Source organism: Condylura cristata, unplaced genomic scaffold, assembly GCF_000260355.1.
Source record: "Condylura cristata isolate star-nosed mole 26May11 unplaced genomic scaffold, ConCri1.0 scaffold00007, whole genome shotgun sequence".
Lineage (NCBI taxonomy): Eukaryota > Metazoa > Chordata > Mammalia > Eulipotyphla > Talpidae > Condylura > Condylura cristata.
This window is the reverse complement of record NW_004567108.1, coordinates 50,257,112-50,273,290: the sequence shown is the minus strand read 5'-3', so window position 1 is coordinate 50,273,290 and position 16,179 is coordinate 50,257,112. Positions and strand designations below refer to the sequence as shown.

The following is a 16,179-nucleotide window of genomic DNA, read 5'->3' as shown; positions in this document are numbered from 1 at the left end:
AGGTTCTCAAGAACCCATAGAGCCCTCTGGCTCTTTCAGAGGGCTCAGCCCTCAATATTCTTTCTTAGTCCTTTGAAAAAATTATGAGTTGCAGGTGTTTAAAATTTTAATTATTTTCTTTTGGTCTTTTCATTACAAAACCAGTCCAAACAACAAATGGAATTACACTTTATGGGGGGGGGGGAAGGAGGAGGATAACATTTACACTGAAATGCACTTCTGCAATTTTCTTCCACTCATTTTCCTTCTTAACTCTTTCAGTCAAACCTTTAACTTCTTTTCTAAATTCCAGCATTGCCAAAACAAAACAGGACACCAAGCAAAAGTAAAACAAACGTCTATTATGCTGCGATTACACTACTTTGAGAACGAAGGAAATTTGTCCCTTTCGGTGATCCGTCCCGGCGTTTGCCTGCAGCAAGATGGCGGCTTTATCAATGTCAGTCGCGCTAAGGCAAGCGCTGTTGGGGAGAAGGGCAACAGCTATAGCTGCCATTTCTGTTTCCAGGGTTCCGACCAGGTAATAGGATTGTCAAAATTCTTCAAGCCTCTCGGGTCTCTCCATTTCTGCGGAGGTCTCTGCTGACTGGGTTCGGGAGAAGGCCTCGGGGAAAGCGTCCTCTGCTGACCCTTTCCAGGGGAGCGGGCGGGCGAATTTGGGACTAGCTGCGAACAGGGCCGCTGCCCAGGCGAGTGGGGGCGTGAATAGGGAGAGCGAGGAAGGGGACCTTTGGTTTCTTGGAAACTTTTCGACTGTGGCTGAGAGGGTCTGTGGGGGCTGGGGTGGGGGGGGGGAGGTTGTCTCTGGAGGTGCGAGCCGAGCCCTTTGCCCCCGAGAAGGGAGGCGTCTCACGGATTTTTCTCCCCACTCCCCGCCCTCTTCCATTTTCACCTGTATGCGGGGATTCCAGTTCTTAACCCAAGGGCTAAATTTCTTTCTTCCTTCCTTGACTTTAAGTGGCATTGATTAAGATTTCTGAACAGAAAGATTATTTATTCATCTGTCTGCCAGGGAAGAAAACTTGGTTGGAATTAAGTGTTAGCAAAAAATATCAATGTAGTGGTGTTGGAAGGTAATTTTAAACTCTGGTGGTGATGCCGGAGGTTTTCCATTCATAATTTTATTAAAGCCTCGCAGTGATTCAGAGATTGTTGCTATTGTTTTGTTTTGAAACGTTTTTGTTTTAGTGATGGTGATTTATTTTCGATTGCAATACTTAATCCTCCTTTTCTATTTTTTCGAATTTTCCTGACTTTGTTACAGTACTAACACAAAAGTATTCTCACGCTGGCATCTTTACGAAGAATTATGTTTTATCACTGTCTCATTGCTTGTTATAAATATAGAGGTATTTAACTGCTGCAGCGTAGTCTGTACTAAGTGCTTAGAACAAGAATGAAAAGACTCCAAGAGCCGTTGTAAAAAGGAATTGGGAAGAATAGGGGTGATTAAAATTTGAAAAGAGTGTCTAATGAAATGCAAATTAATTTAGTTTATTAAATAAGGAAATGCAGAGAGTTATATCTAGACTTAATTAGAAATAATTTTTGTGATAAGTCATTTTTATTAAGTTTTTATGTAGTGGATGTTGTGATGAAAAGAAGTGGATGACCTGGCAGCAGTCAGTAGTTTAGGAAAATATTTGAAGGTAGTAGTAGAAAGATAAATACATGATACAGAGTGACTGAAAAAACGAGGTTGCTAAGATTGAGAGATGGTAAATAATCAGTTTTTAGCTATATGTTCTACATTTGGGGAGCCTGAAGAATTGAAAAACTTCTGTGCAGCGAAATAGGCCACTGCTTGACAAGGGCTTGGTGATTCAGGCTTGTTTTTGTTGTCATGGACACGGTAGGGAATTAATTTTGCATTCCCATATAGTGATGTATGCACAGCAGCCCTTGAATTGAAAGCAAGTTTGAAGGATCCCCTGGTGCATTGCTAGTCAGAACATGACTGTGTGTGTATGTATGCTTAAGTCACAGTCATTTTTTAAACAATTATAGTAGCTGAAGATAACAGATTTTGGAAACATTGATAATTGGTACTACTTAACCACATTTAAAGAGCTTTTGCTTGTAAATATGTGGAGAGAAATTTGAAAATGAAATAAAGTTTTAAATCATATAAATGATTTTCACACTTAAAAGCCAAGGAAAACAAATTTTAAACACAGATCAAATTTACTTGTTTTATAAACCTCTTTTTTACCCAAAAAACTTATGATTATCTCACCTGTTGGAAATGTATGGCCCTTCTCCTTTATTTATTACTCTTCATCCTTTAAGAACTTTTTCCGTTAAGATATGATTATAATGAGGATTTTGAAAGGTTGAGTGGAAACAGAACCAATGACTAGGAAATCCACATCTAAAATGCAACTTACTGTAACAATGCTTAGAAAAACATTTACAAATCATGAAACATTTCAAATCACTTGGTCCAAATGAGGGAGAGTAGAATCAGGTCGTTGGTGAGGCAAGAAAGCAAACAAATAAAAACATTGAAGAAAAGGAGCTATCGATAAAAGCTAGTAATAGCTAACTGCTACCTTATATGAACTCAGCTACTGTATATTAGTAAAAAAACAACAAACTCAACTACATGAATATGAGAAAGAAAAAATTAAATAGTGCAGGTGTTTCAGATGATGTAATTACTGAGCTTGCGCTCTAGTGTGAGTGGCAGTTTCCACCTGCTTCTCATTTCCCTGAACTGAATGAGGGGAACTATCCCAGATAAATGGTACACATTTTTCCCAACTTCACCTGACTTTCCTAAGGGATTGTCCAGGGTAACAATATTAACCAGACAATCAGACAAAATGGTGTTTTGTTTCCAAAAAGCAATTCTTAGGACTCAGGACATTTGATGCAGTGTTTATTTGTTGTTATTTTCTGTATACTTTTTTTCATTTGGCTGTGTCGAATTTAAATATTGCTTCTTAGGGCATTAGAACTACAGCTACTGTTAATGGCTGTGGTGGGCACGAAGGGTATGAGACCTTTTTGTGAGGCCCAAATCTCTGGTTCTATTCTATTGCTTTATTTCCTTTTTCAGAATTAGATAAGTCAATGTGAAATTATGGGTCTGCAGGCACCTCCATTGAGCAAGAGGTTCAAAAGAGGTGTAGGGGTGTGTATGTGTATTTTCTGGGAAAGTTTCTCAGCTCAAGTCTGAAAAACATTTAGAGCGTTCAAATCTGTAGATTATCTTCTTCTTCTTCACGTGAAGTGGATAAGCAAATTCCTCTTTGAATGGCAGCTACCTTTGTTGGATTTGGAAGATATCAAAGCCAAATTTGTGAGCTTGATAATTTTCTAAAGTATCCTCTATTAGATTTCATTAGTTTGCTTATTTTCCTTACTAAAATACCCATAATTAGCCTGTTTTCACCATAGTAGGTATCTTTGTTGAATTCTTCTTAGAATTAGATATTTTAATACTAATAAACATTAGAATAGTGTCTGGCACACAAATAAACCTTACCTAAGTAAATGTTAATATTATTATTGGCCTAAATAGCCCCAATTTATTTTCCCCTTTAGTCTTGGTAATAGATATTGTGGTAGATTATATTACTATATAAAATACTTTCTCCTTTTTTTTTTTTTTTTTTGTGGCAGGATTATGTGTCACTGTTCCATTGACGAAGTGATTTGCTTTGGCCAATGAAATGTTACCAGGAATAATGCTATGTCAAGCAGAACATTTAAGAACTGTCTAGTGTTTTGTCATGTCCCTCTTCCTTTTGCTTTGAGATGGATATATCTCTGAAGTGTTCTTTTCTTTTTGCTGAGATCCCAGAATGAAGCAAAGCAAAGCAGAAACTGATTTTTATGCTTCTGTAAAATATAAACTAAGTAAGGGCATAAAGATATTTGGATTATTGGTTATGTTAAAATAACAACCTGAGCTGATTCTCTGACTCTCTGATTGAGCTTGCATTCTATTGTGAGTCTCAGGTTCCACCTGCTTCTCATTTCCCTGAACTGCTCATCCCAATGAGCAGTTTTTAGCCTCATGGGCTTCCTTATCAATAGTGAGGTTATAAGCTTTTGAGAACTGGAAGAATTGCCTTTGTATATTTAAGCACCTAATGTAATGACTCTTACATAACAGTAAAAAGCTTAGCACATAAATGAGTAAGCATATATTTAGAGATGTGGGATTGTGAGGAAAACAAGTGGTATTTCACTTCATCAGTGACAACTTATTAGGCACCTAACTACATAAATGTGAGTATAAAATAACTGCAACACATTCTTTTCTAATTGTTTGCAGTGGTCTAAGTTTAGGATATTCACCTAAAACTCGTAACTTCTGAATTGAAGTTGTTTCATAGATATTTTTGTACTTATACATTTCCTTGACAACTGTCCTGACTCATGTTCAAATTAAGAAAAAAAAAAGATGGAAATGAATTTACTTGGGAAAGGGTACCTTGAAAAATAACTTTTTTGTAATGATAGAAACTACGTATGATTATTAGATTTGCTCTCTGCAATCTGCTTTACAGTATGTTTCTTAGTTAACATGGACTTAATGGAGAAGGATGGAAAGACTTGGTTCCCGGGTAAATGCATATTAGAAGATGTCTTTAGGTATGGGATGAATAGATAATAAGGTGATTTCAATGTAATAGTTACTAAAATAGATCCTTTAGTGAAAGTTAATAATTTTTATGGTATTCTGGGCATAAATTAATGTACTAATTTATTTTTCACTTAGTGTGTATTAATTACCACGCCCAAGACTTTGTCTATGTTATCTACATTATTTCTTACAGCACTCCTATTATTCATCTGGTGTTCTTATTATTATCATTTTTTAGATCAGGACATAGATTTTAAGCAAATAATACTAAGAAATAGCCCGATTTAAGTCTACAGCATATGTGGATTTTTACATTGAGAATTATGTCAGATAATAGTAAGTTCAGACCTCAGAGCCTTCTCTATTTTCTCTTTTACCAATGACTGCCTTTTATTTGAGAGACTATCTAGTACTCTTATCTTTCACTCTCGACTTTTCCTTTTACATAGTTGGTTTCCGAATAGGGGGTTTTTAGTTTTAATTTTTACCCTCAAATTATATAATTACTTTCGGTGAGAAACTTTAGGTGACTAGGTTATTTTGTACCTTTTTATTCTCTTAAAATATGTTTAATGTATGTGTTTAATGTATGTATTAAACGAGGTAGACTGGTTTTCTTTTTTTGGTCAGTGATCATTTAGAAACACAGTTACTGTAATCTGCTGCCTTTAAAAATCTATCAATGTCTGCTTTGCTTTCTGAGTTCTTGTGTCTGCTTTTTAATAGTATTCTTGTATCCCTCCTTGGCTGGTCTACTTCCTATTCACAGGTTCATTACCTATTTTCACTTACCATGGATTTGAAAGCCAAAAATAATAGAATTTTGTGTAAAATAAATTAGGCTTACTAGAACCCTGATTATGGTTGAAATTTACTTTAAAAGCCTAAAGCTTTTGTAAAAAGTTGATAGCTAATTACATATACGACTAGAACTATTTTTATAACTTTTGTTTTTTAGTTTGAAACATTCAAAGACTGATTTCACTTGAATTATGCAGTGACCACCTTCTTAATACACTTCATTTAAATATTTAGGTATTTTGGCAAACTCTAGTTTTTGCCCATTAAGTAATGACATGAAAACAATTCAGAATTCCCTTTTAAATTTCTTTTTGATAGGTGAATATAACTTTAGTTTCTTTATAACTAATTAGTTGCTCAAATGTAACATTTTCTTGCCTTTATTCAGGAGACTTAAGTTTTTCTTTATGAGATCATTTTCTGGTTCAGTGGCTTTTAAACCCTTGCTATGCATCAAAATCATCTGTTTTGTGCATGAAAAAATTAAGGTGCCATGGCCCCATTATGTATTGGTAAGTAAGTTTAAGTTGAGCTTAGAGCTTTGGTGATTTCTGATGGGAAGTTAGGGCTGAAAGCTATTCATCTCCTCCCCACCCCCCTTCATATCTTGAAAAACTTCAAAATGCATTTTTCTCTTTGGTATGGAATGGAAGAGATTTCCAGAAACAAACAAAATGCTTCCCTTTTTTGCATATTTTTCTCTTCTAAATGATTTTATGCTTTTCACCCTAGACTTTTTTCTAGGAGAAGCTTTGTTTTGAGGCAAAGCAGGCTTTTTGATAATTTTGGAGAAACCAGGCCATATTACTCACTCTCTAGAGACTCTTGTTCTTCCTTTTGGAAGGGCTCAGGTTTAATATAGCACAGCTGTTGAACTCTGCCCTTTAAAGTTTTAAGAAGAAAGTGTTTTATCCTTTAAAATGGAAATGCCTTTTTTAGGGAGGTGGTCTTTGGCTGGGTATATTGATAGTTCTCTAAGAAATTTTCATGCTTTTCTAGAGTTTTGTTTCAGCGGTTTCTTGGAGTTTTGGATGTTGAGATTACTGTTTCTGAAAATAAAGATCTGTTTTAAAACATGTTTTGCTGTATCTTTAGCAGAGCTAGTTGAGAGTTTCTTTCTTTGTTTTCTAGGACTCAAAAATATGTTCTTCCTTTTATTCAGCCACTTCATACATAAGTAAATGGTCCTTGAATAGGGCTTACTAGACAAAAGATCCTGTTCTAGATGACTGTTCAACAAGCCATATGCTTCTCCTAAAAATGTCAGTCTGTCTTGATGAGCTTTAAAGTGAATACAGATGTTTTGGCTCTTTTGAGGACTACCACTCTTTGTGTGGAAAGAGCACTTCTTTTTTCAAGAGATTTCTTCAGTATACTTATAGAAATTTGCATGAAATTTATATTTACAATTTTTGTCTTTTAAGTTTAATGAAATTAGATTTCATTAGGCATTAGTAATTTGAGTTTAATTTTAATATCCTTAGCACAAATGAGATCTCAAGAATTAGAATAGGTCTTAATATGCCTTTAATTGTTAAGAATTTATATTTAGCCTTTTAAAAATTTTTGTAACTTAAAATGCTTCATAATATCTTTTGTGCCATGAAAGATTTTAGCAGGAACAGGTATCTTTTTAGATTTCAGTACCTTCTAATTTTGTAGGTTAACTCTAGAAATTGTAGCTAAAAGATTCATATGATATTTGAGTTGGGAGAGAATTCAATGAGCATGGTGATGGACACTAACACATGTATCTCTAGAACTTCTTGCTTCTTGATTATCTGGCAATTGAAGAAAGCAGAGTGAACTTCTGGTAGCTACGGAAAACACTGCAGACTCACTAGTAAACTGTTAATACTATGTAGAAAATATCTAGCCCCCATGTACAGACAATTGAAAATAATGTCATCATTCATTCTCCCACCAAGTCTGTGCCCTACCTAAGCATAGCATCTCCAGTTTGTTTATTCTTGGTTTATTTTTAGAGGAAGCTAATTTTATTTATTTAAGATTTATTTATGCATATAGGATTGGGTTACAGGCCAGAGGTGCAGGGATGACTAAAGGATTCACAGACACAGAGTGGGGAGCAGGACAGCGAATCGACAAAGTACACTGCTGAGGGGAGCAGTGGGCCAGACAGAAGAGGTCTGCTGAGCCATGTGGGTCACCTGGGCTGGAGATCAACTGGCACCTAAACAATTCGGCTTGCTTGCGGTGCTCTGCTTTAACCCATTGCACCATCTGGGAGGTCCCTGTTTATTAAGGACTAGATTTCCTATTGCTTTACTACTTCTTGGTACACCTTAGGGATATTCTACTTTGCCACTATTTTTGAACTATTTAATGTACTTTTAGCCAAATGAAAATACTAATAGTCATAACTTAGTATGTTGAAAGTAAAGGAAAAAAGTTGACGTGAAGTTTTCAAAATTTTTAATTTTAAAAATGATGAAGAATGGGGAGGTAAAAAAATTACTAAGAAAAGCTGTATATTCTTTTCACAACTAAATTTTAGACTTTCAACCATGTACAGTTTTGTTTGTAAAGTGCCACAATAATTAGGGCACAAAATACCAAATCACTTTAGGACACCCAAAGACCTTCTCATACTCGTTCCTGTAATCCCTGATACCAACTTCTCTCTCTCTCTCTTTTTATGCATATACACTTTTAAATTTCAAGATTGTAGTATAAATATAATATAAATTGAAAACACCCCTTTTGAGATTGGATTGTTTCATTCAGTATGATGCCTTTGAGACTCATCCAGTTTGTGTGTATCAGTAGTTTATTCCTTTTTATTGCCAAGTAGCTGTCCATTGTGTGGATGTAGTACAGTTTATCCATTCCCTTCTTGAAGGACATTTGGATTATTTCCAGTTTTTGACATATAAAAAGAATTGTTATAAACATTGGTGTGTGAGATTTTGTGTAAACATTTCTTTCTGTAGAGTAGATACTCAGAAGATTGCTAGTTCATTGTAATAGGGGTTTAACTTTATGGGAAAATGCCATACTATTTTCTAGGGTGGTTGTATCATTTTGCTTTTTTATCAGTAATGTCTGTAAGTTGCTCTGTATAATCAATATTGGCATTGCCATTGTTTTTAATTTAGCAATTTAATAATACATAATTGCATTTGGTGGTGATTTTTAGTAAATTTGAGATGTAACTGATATATTTTCTGTCATACAGTTGCCTATTTTGGACATTTTATGCAAATGGACTCATGTGATCCTTTGTAACGGCATTTTTTATTTAGCGTAATGTTTTCAAGGCTCATTCAAGTTGTTGCGTGTCTCAGTACTTTATTCCTTTTTTATGATGTATAATTACCTTGTATGGATTTACCACATTTTGTTTATGGTTGATATTAGTCTGTAGTTTTTTGTCATTGTCATTATTAAGATTTGGTATCAGGATAATTGTGGGGCTCATAAAGTGAGCCGGAAGTGTGTTTTCATCTTTTCTTTTCATGTATTTTTTATTTGCTTCAGAATATTTTATTTCATTGAGACTTCATGGATTATTTTAAATGTTTTGTTTAATTTCCAAGTATTCATAGTTTTTTTGTTCCATCTGTTACTCATTTTCAATTTAATTTTGCTAAGTTCTGAAAATCCAGTTCTCTGGTGTATCTTTTCTTAGTTTGCATCCAGGTACTCGTCACTTTTACTATTTTACTTTCTAGTCCCAACCCTGTGGTGCACCCATATTGGGGCAAAGTGACAGGAAATAGGGAGAGAACCAACAAAAAATACCCTCCTAATAGGTGTCACAACTTCAATGAATGCAGAAGAACATTTCCTTCATTCAAAGTTTTGGCTCTTTTATGTTTCCATGTGTCCGTGGGATTGCCTATATAGCTGGGCTGTTCATCAAAGATCAGGGAAAACTGAGTGATTTCCACACTTGATCTTTTCAGGTACTTTCATTTCTAACTCCTAGGCAGAGTCCTTCCTTTATGTAAATACCACTTCTGAGGTTCCAGCTGTATGAAATTCATGCTGGAGACACTGGAGAAAAAAAATATAAAAAATACTGGTTGAATGATACTGCTCTCATTCTGGTGATCTTTACAGGGCAACCTGCTCTGTACTTTTGAGTTTTTAACTAGCTGTTTTATACATTCTGTTTAGAGTTTATGGTTGTATTGAGTGGGAGATTCACAGTAGAATGTGCTTACCTATATCTTACCAGGATCAGCCATACTAGGATAAATTATTCTTAAAGCTAAATTCTAATATTTCTTGCTTTAAAAAAAAATCTGAGTAGATTTAAAAGATCTAATAGTGACTGTAAAAGTTACTATGTGACCACTGACTCTCAGCTAGTGAGAGAAAGGGAAAGATTAACCTAATAAATCTCAGAAATGGAGCAGAGTTTCAAAATACACGTGTCCTTGGTTGAACATCAGTGCATTTAATGAAAGATATTTGTTGCCCAGTAAGTGGGCAGAAAAATACACTGAATCATTGGGTTAGAACATCAATCAGTATGTCTTTTTTTTTTTTTTTTAAGATTTATTTATTTATAATTGGGGTACAGGCCAGAGGTGCAGGGGCGGCGAGAGGATCCACCAGAGACAGAGTGGGGAGCAGAACAGACAGTTCTTCGAAGTACACTGCTGAGGGGAGCAGTGGGCGGACCAGGAGAGGTCTGCCATGCCATGTGGATCACCTCTTGGGCAGGCAAGGCTCAAACTCAAGCAGAAGTGGCTTTAGCTTTTCAGTGCAGTGCTTTAACCCGCTGCGCTACCAGGGAGGGCCTGTCTTAACTTCTTTAAAATGATGTGGGAGTCAAATCTATTTTGAATAACTATTAGAAGTTTTGTTAACTTTTCTAGAAATACATTTATGTCTGCCTGCCTATCTAGCTAGCTTCAGAGTTACATTTCTAGAAGATTGATAAATTCCAGGCTTTGCAGTTCCTCCACAGATATTAGATCTTATACAATGTTTTGTTTATGCTAGCTCTTTGGTATACCTTTCTCAGTTGTGGGTTTCTCACAGTAGAAACTTAGATATTCAAATGACTGGCAGGTGGTTGTCTTTCAGGGTCTTGTTTTAGTTTGACAATTCCTAAAGTAATAGGGTCTGAGACCAAAGACATGTGTGCAGGTGACTTATTTGAGAGTTTATCTGGGAGTAGGAAGGAGTCTGGTAGTGAGACAAGGAAAGAAGAAAAGATTGTAAGATTGAGATTGCTACAGTGAGCAGTAGAGGCTCAGTTCCATTGGAACTGGCAGCAGTGTAAACAGAATGCCTTTCAAGATTACCTATTTGAAAGATGGAAGACTTGAACATTTATCCACTGGTTCTCATTACCCTGTGATTGAATGTGTTAACTCTTCTGTACTTTCATGTAGTCTTGAAACATAATAGCTTGGTTCACTTGGGTGGGGTGCTAGAGGGTAACATGAGTCTGAGCACCTATAGATGTGGCTGAAATGACAGGTGGGCATAGGAATGTGATGTGAACACCAAACGTGTCTGTTACAAGATTCCTTACCATCTGAGAATCTCTAACTTATTTTTGGGGGAGAAGGACAGTGTTGCTAATATTTATTCCAATAGGTGTTATTTATTGAGTACTTAAGCGTGGAAGTAATTCCTTTATATATGTTATTTCGTCTCATGAAATTGAGTGATGTCATTTTAGATCTATTGACAGTTACAGTTTGATCTATTTCCAGGGTTATAAATAACTCATTTGTAAATATTTGTTCTCTTCATCAATATTCTAGAAAGACATGCAAAGGATTTGAAAGTTTGGAAGTTGAGGTCACTTAACTATAAAATAATAGAAATTCTGCAGGGAAGAGAGTTTTCTACCATACAATTCCATGTTAAAAAAAATTCATGATAGAATATTCCCATACTTTGTAGGTAAAGGAATATTGAAGTCCCTGTGTAGACTAAAGGCTGTGTACAACCATCTAACAAAAAAAGATCACCAATAGGATTTTATTTGAATTTGAGACTAGAACAGTGCCATTAACTGAAATAATCTCTCATTTCCTGGGTTAAGCCTGTGTTTCTCCAGTGATCCAGTGATATTGCCTAAATGATTCAGATAGTTAAAATTTTTTCTTACAACTGCCTTAATAGGCTTTTTTCACTGTCCCCTAACATCCTGATTAATATGGTAGGGTTTTTTTTTTTTTTTTTTTTTTGCATCCCTTTCATTGCAGGGTTAGGAGTGGGATGGCACAGCCTGCAGCTGAGGTCATGTCAGATTTGAGCTTCCTCTTCCGTTAGTTGATACTGTTACTGCTAATTGTTTTTCTGTTGCTAATGAAGTTCATGGTTTAATGTTCATCTGAATGATAGTTACTACTTCTAAGTGACCCATCATGGGGACGCCACTTTTTATTTTGCCCCAAATTTTATATTTTGGTTTTGAGTTTGAACTGTAGTAGACAACTACCTTAATAATTCTTACTAGTGTCCTTGACTCTATCTTTAGGAAAACTGCTTTCCAGATATTATCTGTTAACTCTTGCTATATTTGCTGTATTTCTATGCTATATTCTTAGCTTTCACATACTTAAACTACTGTATTGGATCCATCACTTAAGCCTATCGTAGTAGTTGTACCACATGCTTTGGAGTGAACTCTATTTACATTTGAGTCCCTGCCACTGAAGCCTCCCAGCTCTATTTGTGCCTGTTTTCTGTCCTATGGACATAATTTAAAAAAAATAATATAATATTTTATTTTTACATCATTTTGTACATTTTTTTTTCATCTCAATTGTAATCCCCGTGTGTTGGGTCCTTTGCCTGGACATACCTCCCCACCTCCCCCACAGAATCATATGCACACTGTTGTGTGGAAACAGAAAGAATGAGCCATGGGTGCTGGAACAGAAAAACAGGAGCCGAGAAGTGTTCTGCCTTGTGTTTACTGCCTTATATTTACGGGACTGTTCTTTGACCCCCCATGTTATTGTCGCATGTTATTGATGCACTTGCTGAGAGCTTCTGCCTACCCCCAGCCCCAGGCTCCATGCTGAAGGGTATAAATAGGGAAGGAGAGAAGAATAAAGTGTGCCTTTGCTTGCTGACCATGAAGTGTGTGTTTTAATCCTGACATCCTTCGCTCAGACCATCTCTGCTGTCGTGCTGGCGCAGCACCCGTGGGTTTCCCATCACCAAGTCACCCATGTGCCATCACCATGCACTTCCCTCCCCACACCCGTTTTTGATCCCATTCCCTACTCCATTCCCACAAAATGTCTCTGGTATATGGCTGTTCATTATTCTTATTATTTTCTCGCCTGGTCCATTATACTCCTGCTATGAGTGAAACCTTTTTCTTTCTGGCTTATTTCACTAAGCATAATCTTTTCCAGCTCCATCCAAGTTGCTGCAAAAGACATGTGTTTCTTTTTTTTTTTTTTTTTGGTTGCTGAGTAATATTCCATTGTGTGTATGTACCACATCATTTTAATCCAGTCATCTACTTTTGGGCATTTGGGCTGCTTCCATGTTTTTCCAATTGTAAATAAAGCAGCAATAAACAGGTGCAGGTATCTTTTTGAATCAGTGTTTTGTGTCTTTTGGGTAGATACCTAAGAATGGGATTGCTGGGTCATAGGGAAGCTCCATGTTTAGCAGTTTGAGGAACCTCCAAACACTTTCATACACTTTCAAACCTCCAAACTACTTTCCATAGTGTTTGTACTAGTTTGCATTCCCACCAACAGTGCAGGAGAGTTCCTTTTCCTTCACATCCTCACCAACATTTGTTGTTGTTAGTTGTTTGAAGATGTGCCATTCTTGCTGGGGTGAGGTGGTATCTCATGGTGGTTTTAATTTGCATCCCCCTTATTAGGAGTGATGTTGAACATTTTTTCATATGCTTGTTGGCCATCTGCATTTCCTCTTTGGAGAAGTGTCTTTTTAGCTCATCTGTCCATTTTTGATGGGGTTGTTTATTTTTGTTGAGTTTAAATGGACATAATTTTGATTAATAAACTATGTGAAAAGTTTGGGACTGCCTGACATATGCTAAGTCTTTAGTCAGCTGTAGTATCATCATCATCTTTGTTTTATGGCTGCTTTTCCCCCCATTTTGTTCTTCCTTCCCTACCTTATTATTTTTCTTCTTTCATAAGTTTTACCTTGATTCTAGTTCCTCCTCCTCCTTTTTTTTTTCTTTTTTTGATTATCAGAGCATTTTGGATTTTGTCTGTTTATAGTATTCTAGGTATGAGTATATAAAAGAATTATCTGCAATTAGCTTTTTTCAGATTGTGACCTCCCATGCACTCCTCAGTGCAATGCAATCTGTTTTTGGCATTCCACTGAACTAGTTTTCGTTAAAGTCTGCAGTGACCCTGTTGCTAAGTGAAGAGAGTCTTCACAGTCCTTAACTTACATGGCTTTTGTAATACAAAGAGATGACTTTCTCATTCTTGAAAGATTTCTTTCTTTGACTTATATTTTGGCATTAGTCCTTTTCAAGTCCATATGAATAATCATTTTGTGCCCATTCCTTCACTTCCCTCAGTGTTTGTCAATTTAATTTCTAGCCTTCACTCTATATAATACTTATATAGTATTTTATATACACATGAATATGTGAGGAAACATAATGGCAAAATGAGTTTTTGTGGACCAGCACCCAGTATAAGGAGTAAAGAATTATCTCTACCTTTGTATTTTGCATATTCTCTGTAGTGTATTGAATAATGTCTTCTTCCTCCTCCTAATGATGTTCATGTCCTAATCGTTAGAGCTATGAATGTTATATGCAAAAGGGACTTTGTAGATGTGATAAAGTTGAGGATCTGGAGAGGGGTGATGGTCCTCGATTATCCTGATGGGCCCACCAGTGTAGTCATTTTGGCCCTTACAAGGACACAAGAGGAATCAGAAGAGAAGAAATGTCACTGTGGAAACAGATTAAAGTGATAGTGACCACATGTTACGGAATGCCAGCAGCCTCTAAATGTAGGAAAAGGCAAAGAACAGATTTTCCAAAAGGAAACTCCAGAAGATGCCACACCTGATTACATATTTAATATCCTTGTAGGAATTTTTGACTCTTGACCTAAGAGAATGAATTTGTGTCGTTTTAACCCACCAACTTTGTGGTAATTTGTTAAAGCAGCAATAGGACTAAGACACATTCTCCCTGTATCTTATTATTTACCATGACTTCAGTTGCCATCTACTTACATTAAATTCTAGTTGCATATAGTTCATTTATATCATGCAGTTTTTTCATTCAAGAAAATCAGTGTATATACATTGCAACTAGAAAAAATGGAAAATATTTTGAAAGCAGCTAAACGTTCAAATTCTCATTTGGTTTAGTGATCATTTAGTACTCCACCAAAGAAAGCGCAGTTTGTTCCAGTGCTACAGAACTTGTTCATGAAAACATGGTACCTAGATCTTCTTTGGGTGGTGGGGGTGCTTCCTAAAGGATTTCCAGATTTAATTTTTGCAGTTTGCAGTTTTTCACTGACACTCTGATTTTAGGATTTACTCTCCATCAAAGATGTGACTCTTTTTCTTATTCTAGACCCTTGGATCTAACTTGGATTTTCTATAGATATTTCCATCATAGCATATCTGAAACAATTTGATGATGATCATTGCCTCCCCTAGTCCTTTAATTTTTCTGAGTAGCTGTCACCAGCATCTCAGCCAGTTATCTAAAAGGAGAAACCTAAGTATAATTCTTGTTTTCTTCCTATCGTAAGACCTTTTATCAGTTAGTCATTGAATACCTTTTTCTAGCTCATTCAGTTTCCCCCCTTTTTGTGGCAGCTATCATCCTGCCTCTTCACTGGGCTCCATGTCTTCAGTTTTAATTTGATATCCATGTTGCATACTGTATAAAGTCCAGACTTCTCAGTGTGCCTCAGAGTGCGTATTCCCTGTTCATATCTTCTGTTCATTCTTTGGCATTCATCCTCTCATAATATCCCTCCTGGCTCAATCTCCAGCTGTACACAAACTATATATATATATATATATATATATATATATATATTATTTTATAACAGTTCATTTTTACATCATTTTGTACATTTTTTCCCCATCTCAATTGTAATCCCCGCGGGTTTCCCATCACCAAGTCACCCGTGTGCCATCACCATAATCCCGTGCACTTCCCTTCCCACTCCCCCGTTTTTGATCCCATTCCCTACTCCACCCCCGCAAAAATGTTTCTGGTATATGGTTGTTCATTATTTTTGTTATTTTCTCGCCTGGTCCATTATACTCCTGCTATGAGTGAAACCATCCGGTATTTTTCTTTCTCTTTCTGGCTTATCTCACTAAGCTTGATCTTTTCCAGCTTCATCCAAGTTGCTGCAAAAGGCATGTGTTTCTCTTTTTTGGTTGCTGAGTAATATTCCATTGTATATATGTACCACATATTTTTTATCTAGTCATCTACTTTTGGGCATTTGGGGTGCTTCCATGTTTTTCCAATTGTAAATAAAGCAACAATAAACATGGGGGTGCAGGTATCTTTTTCAATCAGTGTTTTTATGTCTTTTGGGTAGATACCTAGGAGTGGAATTGCTGGGTCGTAGGGAAGCTCCATGTTTAGCAGTTTGAGGAACCTCCAACACTTTCCATAGTGGTTGTACTAGTTTGCATTCCCACCAGCAGTGCAGGAGAGTTCCTTTTTCTCCACATCCTCGCCAACATTTGTTGTTGTTAGTTGTTTGAAGATGTGCCATTCTCACTGGGGTGAGGTGGTATCTCATTGTGGTTTTAATTTGCATCTGCCTTATTAGGAGTGATGTTGA

The 16,179-nt window shown here is 36.2% G+C and overlaps 1 protein-coding gene across 1 annotated transcript in view; it reads left to right on the top strand.

Moving 5' to 3' along the window:
- Positions 1 to 388: 388 nt before the first annotated feature.
- The window catches only part of NDUFS4 (NADH dehydrogenase (ubiquinone) Fe-S protein 4, 18kDa (NADH-coenzyme Q reductase)), an 81,187-nt gene continuing 65,396 nt past the window's right edge, over positions 389 to 16,179 (top strand). Inside the window, exon 1 of the mRNA XM_004678327.2 lies at positions 389 to 520. Within this exon, the coding sequence (XP_004678384.1) occupies positions 423 to 520 (98 nt within the window). The 5' untranslated portion in view covers positions 389 to 422. The remainder of the gene's footprint in view (positions 521 to 16,179) is intronic.